Source organism: Oncorhynchus mykiss, chromosome 8 (genome assembly GCF_013265735.2).
Source record: "Oncorhynchus mykiss isolate Arlee chromosome 8, USDA_OmykA_1.1, whole genome shotgun sequence".
Taxonomy (NCBI): domain Eukaryota; kingdom Metazoa; phylum Chordata; class Actinopteri; order Salmoniformes; family Salmonidae; genus Oncorhynchus; species Oncorhynchus mykiss.
In genome coordinates this window covers 30,575,964-30,594,303 of record NC_048572.1, presented here as the reverse complement: position 1 = coordinate 30,594,303, position 18,340 = coordinate 30,575,964, and the positions used below count along the sequence as shown (strand labels likewise).

The window sequence follows — 18,340 nt, the reverse complement described above, 5'->3', positions numbered from 1 at the left end:
GCAGCTGAAACCCTACCTCTTAAATAATCCCCCTCCTCGCCTCAAACACCCCCCTTCCTCTAGCTCTTAGTTTGCTAATAGCTGCCGTATTAAGGAAAAGTGGACTTACTGTTCCTGTGATATGTGGTTGTCGACTTACAGTGCTGTGAAAAAGCATGTGCTCCCTATCACATTTTCTCTACTTTTGCATATTTTTGATACTGAATGTTTTCAGATCTTTAACATAACCTAATGTTAGATAAAGGGAACCTCATTGAGCAACGAACACGACAATGACATACTTATTTAATTGATTTCATAAACAAAGTTATGCAACACCTAATGCTACTGTGTGAAAAAGTAATCGCCACCTTACGGCACTGCAGCTATCTTAAGATGAATGCACTAAGTCGCTCTGGATAAGACAAGTCTGCTAAATGACAAAAATGTATATATATACAGTGTACAGTATATATATATATACAATACCAGTCAAATGTCTGGACACCTACTCATTCCAGGGTTTTTCTTTATTGTTACTATTTTCTACATTGTAGAATAATAGTGAAGACATCAAAACTATGAAATAACACATGGAATCATGTAGTAAACAAAAAAAGTATTAAACAAATCAAAATATATTTTAGATTTGAAATTCTTCAAAGTAGCCACCCTTTGCCTTGATGACAGCTCTGCACACTTGTGGTGTTCTCTCAACCAGCTTCATGAGGTATTCACCTGGAATGCATTTCAATTAACAGGTGTGCCTTGTTAAAAGTTAATTTGTGAAATGCATTAATTCATTTGAGACAATTTGAGACAATTTGAGACAATTTGAGACAATTTGAGACAATTTGAGACAATCAGTTGTGTTGTGACAAGGTAAGGTTGGTATACAAAAGTCCATATTATGGCCTCATATTATGAGACCGCCACAGGAAAGGAAGACCCATGGTTACCTCGTCTGCAGAGGATAAGTTCATTAGAGTTACCAGCCTCAGAAATTGGCAATTAACTGCACCTCAAATTACAGCCCCAAATAAATGCTTCACAGAATTCAAGTAACAGACATTACCTGTTTAGAGGAGACTGTGTGAATCAGGCCTTCATGGTCGAATTGCTGCAAAGAAACCCCTACTAAAGGAAACAAATTAGAAGAATAGACTCAAGGAATTGGCATTAGACTGGTGGAAGTCTGATGTGTCCAAATTTGAGATTTTTGGTTCCAACCGCCGTGTCTTTGTGAGACGCAGAATAGGTGAACAGATGATCTCTGCATGTGTGGTTCTCACTGTGAAGCATGTAGGAGGAGGTGTGATGGTGTAGAGGTGCTTTGCTGGTGACACTGTTAGTGATTTATTTAGAATTCAAGGCACACTTAACCAGCATGGCTATCATAGCATTCTTCAGCGATATGCCATTCCATCTGGTTTGCACTTAGAGGGACTATCATTTTTTTTCAACAGGACAATGAACCAAAACACACCTCCAGGATGTGTAAGGGCTATTTGAACAAGATGGCGAGTGACAGAGTGCTGCATCAGATGACCTGGCCTTCACAATCACCTGACCTCAACCCAATTGAGATGGTTTGGGATGAGTTGAACCGCAGAGTGAAGGAAAAGCAGTGCTCAGCATATGTGAGAACTCCTTCAAGACTGTTGGAAAAGCATTCCATGCTCCAACCCTCCCTTGCTTCAATTAGAGGCCTCGGAGCATGGTAGTACGCATTTTGAGAAATACCCATAGATTAACTCTTAAGGATCTGCATCGCCTAAAATGACCTACCCAAATCTAACTGCCTGTATCTCAGGTCCTGAAGCAAGGATATGCATATTCTTGATACCATTCCATAAGGTACAGTGCCTTGCGAAAGTATTCGGCCCCCTTGAACCAACCAACAACAAGTGGGACACAATCATGAAGTGGAACGACATTTATTGGATATTTCAAACTTTTTAACAAATCAAAAACTGAAAAATTGGGCGTGCAAAATTATTCAGCCCCTTTACTTTCAGTGCAGCAAACTCTCTCCAGAAGTTCAGTGAGGATCTCGGAATGATCCAATGTTGACCTAAATGACTAATGATGATAAATACAATCCACCTGTGTGTAATCAAGTCTCCGTATAAATGCACCTGCACTGTGATAGTCTCAGAGGTCCGTTAAAAGCGCAGAGAGCATCATGAAGAACAGGGAACACACCAGGCAGGTCCGAGATACTGTTGTGAAGAAGTTTAAAGCCGGATTTGGATACAAAAAGATTTACCAAGCTTTAAACATCCCAAGGAGCACTGTGCAAGCGATAATATTGAAATGGAAGGAGTATCAGACCACTGCAAATCTACCAAGACCTGGCCGTCCCTCTAAACTTTCAGCTCATACAAGGAGAAGACTGATCAGAGATGCAGCCAAGAGGCCCATGATCACTCTGGATGAACTGCAGAGATCTACAGCTGAGGTGGGAGACTCTGTCCATAGGACAACAATCAGTCGTATATTGCACAAATCTGTTCTTTATGGAAGAGTGGCAAGAAGAAAGCCATTTCTTAAAGATATCCATAAAAAGTGCTGTTTAAAGTTTGCCACAAGCCACCTGGGAGACACACCAAACATGTGGAAAAAGGTGCTCTGGTCAGATGAAACCAAAATTGAACTTTTTGGCAACAATGCAAAACGTTATGTTTGGCGTAAAAGCAACACGGCGTAAAAGCAACACAGCTCATCACCCTGAACACACCATCCCCACTGTCAAACATGGTGGTGGCAGCATCATGGTTTGGGCCTGCTTTTCTTCAGCAGGGACAGGGAAGATGGTTAAAATTGATGGGAAGATGGATGGAGCCAAATACAGGACCATTCTGGAAGAAAACCTGATGGAGTCTGCAAAAGACCTGAGACTGGGACGGAGATTTGTCTTCCAACAAGACAATGATCCAAAACATAAAGCAAAATCTACAATGGAATGGTTCAAAAATAAACATATCCAGGTGTTAGAATGGCAAAGTCAAAGTCCAGACCTGAATCCAATCGAGAATCTGTGGAAAGAACTGAAAACTGCTGTTCACAAATGCTCTCCATCCAACCTCATTGAGCTCGAGCTGTTTTGCAAGGAGGAATGGGAAAAAAATTCAGTCTCTCGATGTGCAAAACTGATAGAGACATATCCCAAGCGACTTACAGCTGTAATCGCAGCAAAAGGTGGCGCTACAAAGTATTAACTTAAGGGGGCTGAATAATTTTGCACTGCCAATTTTTCAGTTTTTGATTTGTTAAAAAAGTTTGAAATATCCAATAAATGTCGTTCCACTTCATGATTGTGTCCCACTTGTTGATTCTTCACAAAAAAATACAGTTTTATATCTTTATGTTTGAAGCCTGAAATGTGGCAAAAGGTCGCAAAGTTCAAGGGGGCCGAATACTTTCACAAGGCACTGTATCACTTAGCCTAAATCTATACGGGAATCTCAGGGTTGATGTGTGGATCTCACATTTTCATTCCTGTGAAACGCAAGCGTTTGAAGAGTGTCACCTCTCCTTTCACCTCATATTCACAACAACGATGTCTGCATTGAACCATTGAATCAGACAGCATAGAAGGCAGCCTTCCATTTCAGTTTCACTTATAGTTTCCAACTATTCTATTGTACTAAAGTCATTGTAACCTGCTGATACAGAGTGTGCCACAAGCTTCCCCTGCTTATTTTGTATGTGTTGTCGAGAAATATTAGCAAATAGCAAATATTGGTCTGTGCTATGGTGAACTCTGGCACTGAGGGTAGTGTGTTCCCTCTCTATTTATTGTTTTATTGTCTGGGGTAGCAAGGGGCCATAGTCATTGTTTTGCTAATCTCTGCTCACCCAGAAGTAAAATCTCACATAATTTGGTCAGCCCGAAAAAATTAACATCTGTGTTCACACATGTTAGAAATTGAGAGTTCTACACCCTCACAACCCCACCCCCCCCCCCTCCTCCCCCACCCCCCCCACCCTCCCTTTCTAATCTGTGTGGGCACAGCGCTAAGCATTCGAGGCATAGCAGTTGAAGCACCGCCTTCACCCCAATCCTGATACGGCCAAACAACCTGTGACGAAAACCCCAAAAACCGTAACTAAATGCTGCTCGTTATCTCACGCATCCCAATCAGTCCCAGCAGATTCTTCTACAAGCAAAATCTGCCCACGGGAGATTAATGTCTTGCCAAAGCACCAACAGATATTTTTAAAGGCTGTGTCAGGAGAAACACTAGCCTGGTTCCAGATCTGTTTGTACTGTATGTCAAAGTGGATATATGACATGGCCATACAGCCAAACAAATCTGGGACCAGTGCTACTGTGGTGCTCACCCTGACCCGGTCCAAGCCCACTTAACACAATCTTCATTACTACTCCAGCCAGACAACCTGTCTCCCTATAACATGATGACGAGTGATTCACAGTCCCCCTCCACCAAGCAAATGCATTGGCTGGCAGCAGCTAATCCTCGCACTGCTTATTTCCCATAATAAAAACACAGCTCAGCATTATCCTAGCCCTGCATACAGTACGTCAACCTGTCCTCATGTCAGCTCGTGTTAGTCACAACAACAGTGCAGAGCCGCCACGGAGCACAGTGGCACGATATCATTTTGGCTCTCAATAGCCGGCCAGAAGGACTGGTCGGCCATTACGACTTGTTGTGTGTGGGAAGATCTCAATTGTGTTCTCCTTGCGTCGTCTCTCCTCTATGCTCGCCTACTTCTCAAAACCCATTGGATGAGAAAGCCAGAGGTCCTTCCCGTTTGACCTTCGCCTCCAATGTGTTTTGAGAAGTAGACAAGGAGAGAGAATGTGTGTGCATGACCGCAGTTGTGTTCAGGAGTGTTGTCAGTGAAACATGAAGGGCTTACATGGCACCACTTATGTCCTACATACCAACTACGCAGCATGCTCCATAATTCACATGCTGACGTACACTGGCAGTGCAGCTAACCTACTTATGTGTTACCACGCTAGTCCCAGGTGATAATGATCACACACACATCCTAGTGAGACCACACATACAGATAGGCACGCACACATGACATTCCTTGTCATGTCTCAAAGCACGGTCCATACACAGCATCTGTAGGTCCAGTGCTTTGTTGGGTTTTGGAGCTGATAGAAAAGGGGTGTATTGTCATAAACCCGGCAGCGCACGTCCGTCCGTCCATCTCTCTGTGATGTGGGGGAGGTGAAGTGATGATACAGGGATTTTTTTCCACATGCTCCATTGGGCTCGTCACATCACCTTGACAGTGTTCGCACATCGTCACAAAGACAATGGCAGCGAGAGTGTACAGGGGAAAACCAAGGGAACGGCCGGGGATTTAGCCATCACCATGGGAAGTCATTAGCCTTAGCCGAGGGAGAGAGAGAGAGAGAGAGAGAGAGAGAGAGAGAGAGAGAGAGAGAGAGAGAGAGAGAGAGAGAGAGAGAGAGAGAGAGAGAGAGAGAGAGAGAGAGAGAGAGAGAGAGAGAGAGAGAGAGAGAGAGAGAGAGAGAGAGAGAGAGAGAGAGAGAGAGAGAGAGAGAGAGAGAGAGAGAGAGAGAGAGAGAGAGAGAGAGAGAGAGAGAGAGAGAGAGAGAGAGAGAGAGAGAGAGAGAGAGAGAGAGAGAGATAGATCCCTGTCTCTCTGCCTCCTCATCACAGTGCATTGTGTTTCTCATCACGCTGGAAATGTAAATTGCGGTGTCATGCTGATCAATCCTGAGGGGCTGCTGCTGAGCCTGGGCTGCTGAGCCTGTTACACCCAGCAAACCTTGTTCCTTTGAGCTGTGTCTGTGCTTCTCTGGGACTGTCTGTGGCATGTCTGATGCTCCGCTCTTCTCCCAGGCATATGTCTCTCTGTCTGTCTGTATGTTTGACCATCTCTCTCTGAGTGTCTATGTGTGTGGGTTTGGGTGTGTGTCTGAGCGTCCCTTCGTCCGTCCCTTCGTCTTTCTGTCCGTCTGACAACCTCTCTTTCTCTTTCTGTCCCCATAGGAGCCAGGCCAAACACATGAAGTAATCAGGACCGGAGGAAAAGGTGACGTGTACAAACCAGGTGCAACCAGCAAGGGGCAAGGAGTGGAACGATAAACACACAGTCACCAAGGAGCACGAAAAAACAGGAGGTGGAGACCCCTGCAGGACAGGACAGGAACAACAGCCAGGAGCCTTAGTCAGTCAGTTAACCCTCTGAGGAGAAAAACATGCTCTAGCACAAGAAGAGGGGACTGGTTGGAATACTCACCAAAGAAACACCCAATTGTATCCCCTTTCACGCCTTCCACAAAACCCCTCGTCTCTCTTACTACCTCCCTCCCCCTGCCCAGCGGTGCCAGAGAGGATGCCCTGGTGGGTATTGTGACGGGGCGCGACGGTGTGTGTGGGTGGCCAGGCTGAACTACAATGCGGCCCTGGGCGGGCTCGTGGCGCTGGATCACCCTGGTGTTGCTGGCGTGGGGCACGCTGCTCTTCTACATCGGGGGCCATCTGGTGAGAGACAGCGAACACCCTGAGAGGTCCAGCCGCGAGCTATCTAAGATCCTGGCCAAACTGGAGCGCCTCAAGCAGCAGAACGAGGACCTGAGACGCATGGCAGAGTCCCTCAGGTAACTACCCGGAGGGGGGGGTGTGTGTGTGTAGAGGGGGGTTAGTCTGTGCCTGGTTTGTGCGCGTTTGTGTGTGTGTGTGTGTGTGTGTGTGTGAGGGCCTGCATTAATCATAAGTCCAGCTGTAGGTGCAGCATTCAGTTCCCTCCTGTGATATCCTCAATTGCTTTGAAGCACACACACTTCAGACAGCTGGTCTCCGATTAAATCCCTTGCTTTTGTAATTATTCAGGATTGGCTTGAAAGCAAAGGTAGGATTCATGGCACCAAAACAAGACCAGCCTTCAAACAGGCACTGTCCAGATGGGTCTCAGTCAGAGACAGTGCATTCCTTGTGTTTGTTGTTATTGAACAGATAGAGCCAGCGGTCTGGAACCAGTCAGTCTACTCTGTTAGAGCAGGTCAGGACCAGTGTTACCACCCAGCGTCATAAAGGTAATGTCTTGCTAAAGTCCCACTAATCTATATAGCTAATTATCAGAGATGACATGCCAGAGCTATGAGGCTGGGTAGATTGGTATGTATGTGTGTGTAGCGGTCTGAACTGAAGCAGGCCCAAGCCAGGAGACCGCTGTGGAGATGTGTCTTATCTGCGTAATAAGAGAGACCCTGCCCTTCTCCACCACCTAACTGCTGGCACAGACATGGACCAGGGCCTTTGTGTGTGTGCGTGTGCGTGTTTGTGACAGCCGGCCTGAGTGGTGTGGCTCTTACCACCTAGTTGTCACGAACTGACATACTCACTGTTTGACTAACTTACTATATACACTGACTGTACAAAACATTAAGAACACCTTCCTAATATTGAGTTTCTCCCTCAGAACAGCCTCAGTTTGTCAGGGCATGGACTCTACATGGGATGCTGGCCCATGTTGACTCCAATGCTTCCCACAGGTGTGTCAAGTTGGCTGGATGTCCTTTGGGTGGTGGACCATTCTTGATACACACTGGCGTGAAAAACCCAGCAGCGTTGCAGTTCTTGACACACACAAACCGGTGCGCCTGGCACCTACCACCATACCCTGTTCAAAGGCACTTACATTTTTTGTCTTGCACCCTCTGAGAGGCACACATACACAAAACATGTCTCAAGGCTTAAAACGTATTCTTTAACCCCTTCATCTACACTGATTGAAGTGTAATATAATTTTAATGTTTGTGCTTTTCTTCTAACTCATTTCCGTGTTCTATTCATGTGCTGTTCTATAAACCAATTTCGGTGTTCATTCAAGTGACTCACTGTACAAATCATCACTATCAGTAGCTGCAATTTGGCAGTACGCCCAGACCTTGTTTTGAGAACGAACTAAGGATATCTCAGTATCAAGGTCTCAGCTTAGAGAGAAGAAGCCTCGTGAGATATTGGTCAGTCACATGAACGAAACAAAAGCGTAATGATGAATTAATTATGCTAAATCATGCAAATATAACTTGCCTGTGTATAGCCGTATATAAGACAAATTGCTGGGACTGCCACGGCAGAGCTTCTGATTAACGTGTGTACTATGGGGCATTGAGATAGTTGGAACCTTTCCAACATGCTGACAAATAGACAATGATTAATTTAAGATTGACTTCGAGTGTCCCCGTGTAAGAATTTCCACAACAGTGGATTTAGCATTTGGCATCATTAAGGGATCATAGACTGACCAGGTGAATCCAGGTGAATGCTATGTCATGGAAAGAGCAAGTGTTGTTAATGTTTTGTACACTCAGCGTATGTCACCAACTCACTGACTGACTGAGTGAATTATGGCTGTGACTAGTTTCAGGTTGACTACAATGCCTGGATAGGTGTTGAACTTGTTGCGTTTAATATATCAGCTAACCCATCACATGATATAGAAATCTGGTGTCGGACTGTGGAGTTGATAACGCGGCACACGACATGTGAGCATGTATTGCAATGTAGTCACCCTGAGGTGCAGCCATTAACTCAGTATCTCACACCTCCACTACATTAACTCCCACTCAGCCTCTCTCTCACTGATTTGAGAGACAGGCCGATAGCCCACCCACCAATCACCCAGCAGCACTAATGAGGGGTGAACACAGGGTCGGTGTGGCGATCTGCCGCTGGTGCCGCCCTCTCCACAGCTGTCAATCACCTGGTGTGTCTCACACAGAGATGATTACACGCGCAAGTGATATGGCGAGAGAGAAAGAGAGAGAGAATGTGTGTGCGCGTGTGTGCGTGTGTAAAAAAAACAGGTGGCCAGAGCGATGAGGGCCTGATCGTTCCCCAGGCATGCGGATGGAGAAAGGGAGGGATGATGGATGAGGTGAGGTCTGCACCATGCAGATATTTAGGGATGGGTGGAAGAAGAGGATTGTTAAAGAGAGAGGAGAGCAGTGCAGGCACTGTTGTAGCACACACCCCAGCAGCCCCCGCAACGCAAGGGGCCCACGTTATAAGCCATGATTTTATTTTTTATAGCAGGAAATTAGCTCTTAAACAGCATCATTTTCTCCAGGCCTCATGGCAAAATTTGTAAAATAGCGAGAAACTGAAATACGCCACTGAGTGCAGGTCGCTATGATAACATGGACAGGAGGGAAAGAGAGTGGAGGGACTGACATGGACGAAATGGAATGGAGAGAGATGTACAGTCTTCATGCTCAAGCACACAAACAGTGTCACGCCCTGACCTTAGTATTCTTTATTTTCTTTATTATTTTGGTTAGGTCAGGGTGTGACATGGGTGATATGTGTGTTTTCGTCTCATCTAGGGTGTTTGTACTGTCTAGGGGTTTTTGTAGATTTATGGGGTTGTTTCCATCTAGGTGTTTATGTAGGTCTATGGTTGCCTAGATTGGTTCTCAATTAGAGGCAGGTGTTTATTGTTGTCTCTGATTGAGAACCATATTTAGGCAGCCATATTCTTTGGGTATTTTGTGGGTGATTGTTTCCTGTGTCTGTGTTTGTTTGTTTGTTTCCATTTCACTTTGTTATTTTGTATTTGTGTCATGTTCAGTCCTTTCTATTAAAACATGGACACTTAACCACGCTGCGTATTGGTCCGATCCTGCTACACCTCTTCAGACGAAGCGGAGGAAATCCGTTACAAACAGGGCCGGTTGCAGGCACACACACAGGCCCGGTTGCAAGAACACACACAGGGCCAGGTGCAGGAATAAGTGACATAAGCGGTTGCTTAGGCCCCCCCCCCCCCCCCTTTAAAACTGCTAAAGTTTTCTCTCCACCCCATGGCAAAACGAGTAGAATTGCAGGAACTGTACTTTACAACTAAAACACCGTCTAGAGCGTGGCCACAAAAAACGTTTTACCGCAGGGGGGGTCCCCCCCAATCAAATCTTGCTTAGGGCACCCAAAAGGCTAGAGCACACACAGACACAATAAGAAAGCTGAATGGTTTTATTGGTTTTTCTCTACAGTGTCCATTGACCATTATCTGTCCATTAGACGGTCTCCTCCTAATGATGTAGACTTATTGGAGTCTGTCAGTCTGACTGTCTGCCTCCAATGAGACTGAGAGACAGATTACTCTATTACTCGGTGTTCTCCATGCTCCATGCAGCAGATCTATAACTGCGCTTTATGTGCAGGCGTGCGTGTTCGCGTGCGTGTGTGTGTAGCAACAGTCGTCAAAGTGTATATAAAGGTCCAAAATACAGTTCTGATAAATGTAACAGCTGCATGATGGAGTAAAACCCTTTTTTAAATAAATGTAATCCATACAATGTTGACTGTATTATAGCACATTCAGTGCATTCGGAAAGTATACAGACTCTTTCCCCTTTTCCACATTTTTGTTACAGTACAGCCTTATTCTAAAATTGATTAAAATGTATTTTTTTCCTCATCAATCTACACGCAATACCCCATAAGTGCAAAGTTAAAACAGGATAAATTTTTGTGCGAATTTAGATCCTCTCAAGCTCTGTCATGTTAGATGGGGAGCGTCACTGCACAGCTATTTTCAGGTCTCTCCAGAGATGTTTGATTCAAGTCCGGGCTCTGGTTGGGCCACTCAAGGACATTCAGAGACTAGTCCCGAAGCCACTCCTGCATTGTCTTGGCTGTCAGCTTAGGGTCGTTATCCTGTTAGAAGGTGAACCTTCGCCCCAGTCTGAGGTCCTGAGCGCTCTGGAGCAGGTCTTCATCAAGGATCTCTCTGTACTTTTCTCCGTTCATCTTTCCCTCGATCCTGACTAGTCTCCCAGTCCCTGCCACTGAAAAACTTCCCCACAGCATGATGTTGCCACCACCATGCTTTACTGTAGTATGGGGCCACGTTTCCTCCAGACATAACAATTGGCATTCAGTGCCTTTTGGCAAACCCCAAGCGGGCTGTCATGTGCCTTTTACTGAGGAGTGGCTTCCGTCTGGCAACTCTACCATAAAGGTCTGATTGATGGAGTGCTGCAGAGATGGTTGTCCTTCTGTTGGTCAACCATCTCAGTTGGGTTGAGGTCAGGTGATTGTGGAGGTCAGTTCATGTGATGCAGCAGTGCATCACTCTCCATCTTGGTCAAATAGCCCTTACACAGCCTGGAGGTGTGTTTTGGGACATTGTCCTGTTGAAAAACAAATTATAGTCCCACTAAGCACAAACCACATGTGATGGTGTATCACAACAGAATTCTGTGGAAACCATCCTGGTTAAGCGTGCCTTGAATTCTAAATAAATTACTGACAGTGTCACCAGCAAAGCACCCGCCACACCTGCATACCTCCTCCTCTCACTTACTCTGCGTCTCACAAAGACACAGCGGTTGGAACCAAAAATCCCAAAGGACAGATTTCCACCTATCTAATGTCCATTGCTCGTGTTTCTTCTTCGTATTGTGTCATTTAGTATTGGTTTCTTTGCAGAAATTCAACCATGAAGGCCTGATTCACACAGTCTCCTGTGAACAGTTGATGTTGAGATGTGTCTGTTACTTGAACTCTGTGAAGCTTTTATTTGGCCCGCAATCTGAGGTGCAGTTAACTCTAATGAACGTATCCAGAGGTGACTCTGGATCTTCCTTTCCTGTGGCGGTCATCATGAGAGCCAGTTTCATCATAGCGCTTGATGGTTTTTGCAACTGCACTTGATGAAACTTAAAAAGTTCTTGACATTTTCCGTATTGACTGACCTTCATGTCTTAAAGTAATGAAGGACTGTCATTTCTCTTTGCTTATATGAGCTGTTCTTGCCATAATATGGACTTGGTCTTTTACCAAATAGGGCTGGCTATCTTCTGTATACCACCCCTACCTTGTCACAACACAACTGATTTGCTCAAACACATTAAGAAGGAAAGAAATTCCACAAATTAACTTTTAACAAGGCACACCTGTTAATTGAAATGCATTCCAGGTGACATTATGAAGCTGGTTGAGAGAACGCCAAGAGTGTGAAAAGTTGTCATCAAGGCAAAGGGTGGCTACTTTAAAGAGTCTCAAATATAAAATATATTTTGATTTGTTTAACACTTTTTTGGTTAATGCATGATTCCATTTGTGTTATTTCATAGTGTTGATGTATTCACTATTATTATACAATGTAGAAAATACAAAAAAAATAAGAAAAACCCTTGAATGAGTTGGTGTCCAAACGTTTGACCGGTACTTTGTATTATGTCCCCGACCACTTCTAAACCCAAGTTACCCCCCTGATCTAATCAAACATCAACTCTTTCTTGTTCAATTTTGAAAGCAATCGGTGAAGTGGCAATTAGCTGACAAATAGATCATCCACTTCTCAAACACAGCCAACTGAGAGCAAAGAGATGTGTTTTCTCAGGTGGGCTTGGCTTGAGCCTTGCTATTATTTGTGCATGTGTGTGTCTGCTTGTCTATGTGTGTCCCCCATTGTGTGTCTATAGCCTCATTGTGTGTGTGTGTCTTTGTGTCTCTCTGTATGTAAGATCTTATCTCATGACTTGAGCGCTGCCTGTGTGCCATTGACTGTATTCCTTGTGTGGTGACTCTGGTGAGAGGACTCATTTACTGGGTAATGTCATTAGCCCAGTATGGTTCCACTGAGCAGACACTGCCTGCTACCGCTGCCACTGCCTCCAGACTGAACTTCTGTTGACCTGGTCGTCTCAGGGAAGGCAGGGGCTCTGACAGCAACACTAGCCCATTGTGTGAGCTGTCTGTGGGCACAACAACTGTGTAAGCCTGGCCTGATTGGAAGAGATGAGCTTGGAGAGAGCTGGAGTCTGGCCGTGTGGGCGTGGATTAGCTCGTACTTCACTTCTAGTCAATTTGAGGTTTGGAGTAATAGGGTATCAAGCACCAGCTGGGATTTTGACTCCAATACACAGCCTTTAACACTCTCTCTCTCACTCTCTCTCACTCTCACTCTCACACTCACACATATATATATATATGGTCTCCCCCCACGGCTCCACACAGCACCCGTCTTTTCCAGATGTAAATTGTATTTATATAGCCCCACTTTCATCTGTGTGATTCTAGCAGTGCTTTACATTCCTATCCATGTGTATGTCTCTGCCCAGGTCAGCTCTAAGGTCACCTACGAAGTCTCGGAATAGAGGAGGTGAATGGAATACGGAAATATGTATGCAGTACCATTATGCCTCGCACACATTATTCGCCCCCCGTTTAAACTGCTGTATCCAGCTCCGATCTTAATGTGACTCCTAACTCCATGGTTACCAGGCGGAGGTGAGCCAATGAGGAGGCAGCGGGCAGCGTTTCCGAGGGAACGGGGGCTGTGCGTGCGGAATCTCACCTGCTTTCCGCCTCAGTGGCCGTTGCCGCGGGGCTCCCTGCTCCCTCATTCTCAGCCTGTCCTTCTTTCACTCAGACTGAACAGTGTTCTTCATTCCTCCCTCCCCCTCCCAGTTGGAATTTTCCCGTCCGCTATCTCTCTCCCGTTTCATTAAACGAAGGCCTAGATTCAATCAGAACGCGGAAGATCCGGGTTATAGCGTAATTTACATTTAATTAGTCATTTCCGATTGAGTGAACATAGTGTTCACCGTGAATGTGTCCTCAGCGATTTTAAGGAACATTGCCTTTAAAACATGCATAGAAGACAATGCACGATTGGATTGTGCCGTTTTACATATTTTACCCTCCAAGTTACCCTGCCTAGCCTCAGCTCTGTTTTTCCTTAGGGGCAAAAGTATAGCACATATTCATGTCAGGGATCCTTTGAGCACTTTTTGTTCATTTCATGTGTATTCTGTCAGTGGTAGGTCGTCTTTGGTGTTGTTGCTGTGTTTGCATTCATGTTGTGTCTTTGTCTCTGTGTTGACATGTTTACGTCTGTTGTCTGTGGCTGCAGGTGTCTACTATTTGACGTCTCTCTGTTATCATCTGAGCTAGCAGTAGACACGTTATGCTTGTTAGCCTTTGTTAGCATCACATAGCTGTAAAGATTTGTGTCTCTAGTCGGAGGTGCTACACTGTGGAACTACAAACCTGTTTGGCTCTTCATTCCAGGATCCTCATGGGGTATTTTCGGTAATGTAGAGCGTTCAGAATGGTGCAGATAGAAATGTAACATATAGAGCTCTAATCCTCTGATTATCTCTTTAAATTAAATGATGATACATTCTACAGGACAGAGAATAATGTTATATCATAGTCTACATGAATTTCTATCTGAACATTCTGCAAGTTGCATCGTCCTAAACAAGCCCCCAGCCCTTGTTCCTACGTGATCGTGTGAGCTGGTCAGTAAGGCGGTGGCCTCTGGGAGTCCCTCTCATTGTCTTCTTACAGTGAGGTTAAACGTTCATAATGTTACCCATAGAAATGTAATGAATACACTTCTTCTAACTGAACAATCTGGAACGTTGCACACTTCTGAGCTGACCCCTGACCTTGAAGGAGGAGAACACACGTAATGGGTCTTCCTTCGTAAGAGCTTTGTCAGACTCAGGCAAGTGAAACAGCCCTTTCTCAAGTTTCTGCGACTCGGGGAGAGTTGGAAGACCATTTCACAGTAATATGAACTAATATCACAGGGGATTTTTGAAAGGTTAACCTTGTCCCTTATCCACTGCTGCCCAAATGTGAACTTCAAGTGGTTATTCATCAGTCCTTTTTTCATTTCTTCGTTTCTTTACTCCCGCACTGCTGTTAGCTTAGTTCTCTGATGTGTGTGTGCATGTTTTATAATGACGATATAAGGTTATAGACCCATGTTACTATAAAAGTCTCCTCCTTCTGCCTGACAGCTTCTGATGTTCCCCACTCAGGGAGCAAATTGAGTTTGCGTGCCTGATGACTCATTAACAAAGCCTCTGTCTCGGTTCACGAATGACTGGATGTGTCTGGACACACTTGGAGCTGTTTCTATTAATATTTTCATATAGGTATTAATGTATTAGATAGCGTTAAGGCATTTTAATTTGCCATCATGATTGAAGATTGTGTGTGTGTGTGTGTGAGCTTGCGCGCACGTTCGTGGCTATGTGTAATCTGTGTGTTATGAAAAAGAGGACAACCTTTTCATGAAGTAATTGAGATGCTCAGGAAATGGTATCAAGTGAGACATTTCCAGTCACTATAGCACACTGTATACAGCATTGTAGCATTGAACTGTGGTACAGCTTGAAAATTCTACAGCTCGCCTAAAATATCCCTATTCATTTATTTAATGGTAATGACCTCCATCTCATCTGAACCATGTTTTATGGATTACATTTTAATTTAACTATTAGTTCCTTACTCATGATGATTCATTTGTGTGTACCCCTTTAAGAAAGTAAAATAATGGTTGAATGGTTTGGACTACAGATAAGCGGTTATCTGCAGTGGATCTGTAAAGATCCATGCTCCGTTTGTTCCTGTGTCTTACGATGTGGTACAGCTAATTAATTATAATCAGACTTGCCTATGCTAATGGTTCTCACAGGTGAAGTAAAATGAAACAAATTACATTGCTCATGATGCGCGCCCCTCATATAATACAATTGTGGCAACAGCCTGAGTTCACTGGACTTGAAACAACGATACAGATGTAACCATGTGCCATTTCATTTATTATCCGAGCGTCACTGGTGCTCCCAAGTCAGAACTCCCTGTACGTTCAACAGGTCACGTTTACAAGTGTGTGTTCCAAAAAATGTACACGATTTGGAAAGGTTTCCCTGCAACCTGGTTGAAAACCACTGCATTATACTTTACAAATACTCATTAGTGAAAAGCGAGCAATGTAGGCTACATTTTAAATGGGCTGAAAGGCGGCCTGAGCGTAATTTAAATTGTAATTAGCAATTAAGCTTTGCAAGATTTTCAGCTGCAAATTTGCTAAGCTCACTAAAATACTGTGCTATTGAACACTCTTTGATGCATCCTCACATTTAATCAACACAGCCACAAAGAGCTACACACACACACACACACACACACACACACACACACACACACACACACACACACACACACACACACTGCATAAGAGCTGTAACTCATATACTAACCCAGCTGAGAAAGATGATGAAAAACAAACACATGCACATCCACACACTCCCATACCCATTGCTCTCTCTCACCCCTCGTCTCTTGTTGCAGGATACCTGAGGGCAAAGTAGAAGAGGGAGGGGCCCTGGCTGTGGGGAGACTACGCTCGCTGGAGGACCAGCTGACCAGAGCCAAGCAGAAGATCCACAGCTTCCAGAGACTGACCGGAGATGGTGAGCAGAACAGCAGGACCTGGGAAGGATATGTCGGGGGAGAGAAGAGGAAAGCTGTGGGAGAATCCCAGATAGGAAGGGGTGACCAGGTGGAACTGTACCTATAGGATCAGTTGGTATGAAGTCAGATAGATCAGGCTAATCCAATGCTGTGCTAGCAGCTAAACTCAGCTGACAGGAAAAATGTGTGTGTGTGAGTGTGTGTGTGTGTGTGTGCTTTTTTTAAGCTTGCATCTGTGTGTGTCTAAAAAGTGAGCGTCAGGAGGATAGGGTAGTTGCTAGGTGAGTGGGTAAACGTGGGAATGGAATAGAATTAGTGTGAGAGAGAGAGCAATACAACAATTTTGAAGCAAAAGGAGAAAATCCAATATCTGTGAGAAAAAACCCTTTGTGCGATATCAGCCTCAAAATATGTAGCTTCCTGCCCCACCCCGTAGGAACAGCCAGTGGAACGACCAACCAGAGCAATAACATTTCTACCTGTGTCTTTCTCACTATTTCATTATTGTCCTCATTCATTTCTTACTGTAGTGTCCTGTTAAATGTTACTACTCACTGAGTATTATTATTTTTCCTATTATGATCTATCTGCGTCATCATTGATTCTATATGTGTCCATATGTTTGCTTTGGCAACATATGTGGAAACACTTTTCAATTACTATACAAAATTATTGCAACCAATAGAATGATATATATATATGGGGGATACAATCTTCCCAGCTTTGCAGATTTTGCTGTGAGAAGGCAGAGTCATTAGATCATTTATTTTGGTATTGTCTGTATGTAGCTCGTTTTTGGTCACGGGTTCAGGAATGTCTGAAAAATTGCAACATTTGCCTAGAACTAACGCTGCAGATAGCAATAGTGGGTGATTTGAAAAGCCATAGTCGATAAATCAATAATATAATTGTTATTTTAGCAACAAAAAAAGTACAATCTGTAGAAGCTATGAGAATAGAAAGGTTGAGTACTTTTGTGAAGCATCACACCACAGTTGAAAAATATATGGCAAATAGAAATCCAAAATGGATGGTGTTAATAAAGAGATAGATGGGAGGGGTTGAATGGAGCTGAAGGGTAGGACTAATAACAAAATAACTAATGTAAAACATACCGGATCTGTAAAATGTATATATATTCAGAACTTTTGTGAAATAGCATAGTTACAAATAGAAATCAAACTGGATGGACATCAGAAATAGAGGAAGGACTAAAAACAAACAAAATATAACTATTGTAAAATAGATTGTGTCTGTAAAATATGTATAAGTGTGGTGTTCCATCCTGTACGGACAAAACAGATGTGCTAATACTGCTCTGATCAAAGCAACCCCTTGGGAGGGAGGTTGAGAGGCAGGGATTGAGAAAGCAGACGATCCAGAATGTTCCTGAAGCTACCATGTGTTCAATGACAATTCCACCTGTGCTTTATGTTCATAATAGTTGTTCTATCCCCCCTCGCTCCCTCCCTCCTTCCCCTCTTCCCTCCACAATCCCCACCACCCCTCAGGTCCAGGCCCCACCCAGGAGGAGCTGAGGCGGAGGGTAGAGAACGGTGTGAGGGAGCTCTGGTACTTTGTCCGCAGTGAGGTGAAGAGCCTTGGCCATGTGGAGGCCGGGGGAAGGCCCAGACAGGCTGACACCCTGCTACAAGACCTGGGACACCAGCAGAGGTCAGAGACACACACAGACAGATACACACACACACACACACACACACATACAGTACATAAACACAAACATGCACGCATCCACACACACTGCAATAACATTTGAATTGATTTGACCTCTTAAAAGCCTTTCACAGGCTGCCCCCCCCCCCCATCCCGCCACACACACAGAAACAACAGGAACACGCACACACACTTTTCCTTTCCACTCCTCTCTTCCAGCCGCTCTCTCTTCCTTTGTGTTGGCCTTGAGCTAACCGAGAGCAGGGAGCGGTTGAGACATGAGACACACGTTCACATAGTTGATGGGCCCTGTAAGACTGCAGTGTCCCCCAGCCCTCTCTCCCCTCCTCCCTCCCTCCCTCCCTTTCTCTGCCTCCTTGTTGATTTATTACTTGTAAATGGGGCAATAATTGTCCACCAATTGGAGCGAGTAATCAGTACTC

The 18,340-nt window shown here is 44.5% G+C and overlaps 1 protein-coding gene across 1 annotated transcript in view; it reads left to right on the top strand.

The window, feature by feature from the left end:
- Positions 1–18,340, top strand: part of LOC110529771 (alpha-(1,6)-fucosyltransferase) — a 158,190-nt gene that overhangs the window by 93,175 nt on the left and 46,675 nt on the right. The window contains exons 2-4 of the mRNA XM_036985273.1: positions 5,985–6,595; positions 16,101–16,222; positions 17,735–17,897. Of these exons, the coding sequence (XP_036841168.1) occupies positions 6,393–6,595; positions 16,101–16,222; positions 17,735–17,897 (488 nt within the window). The 5' untranslated portion in view covers positions 5,985–6,392. The remainder of the gene's footprint in view (positions 1–5,984; positions 6,596–16,100; positions 16,223–17,734; positions 17,898–18,340) is intronic.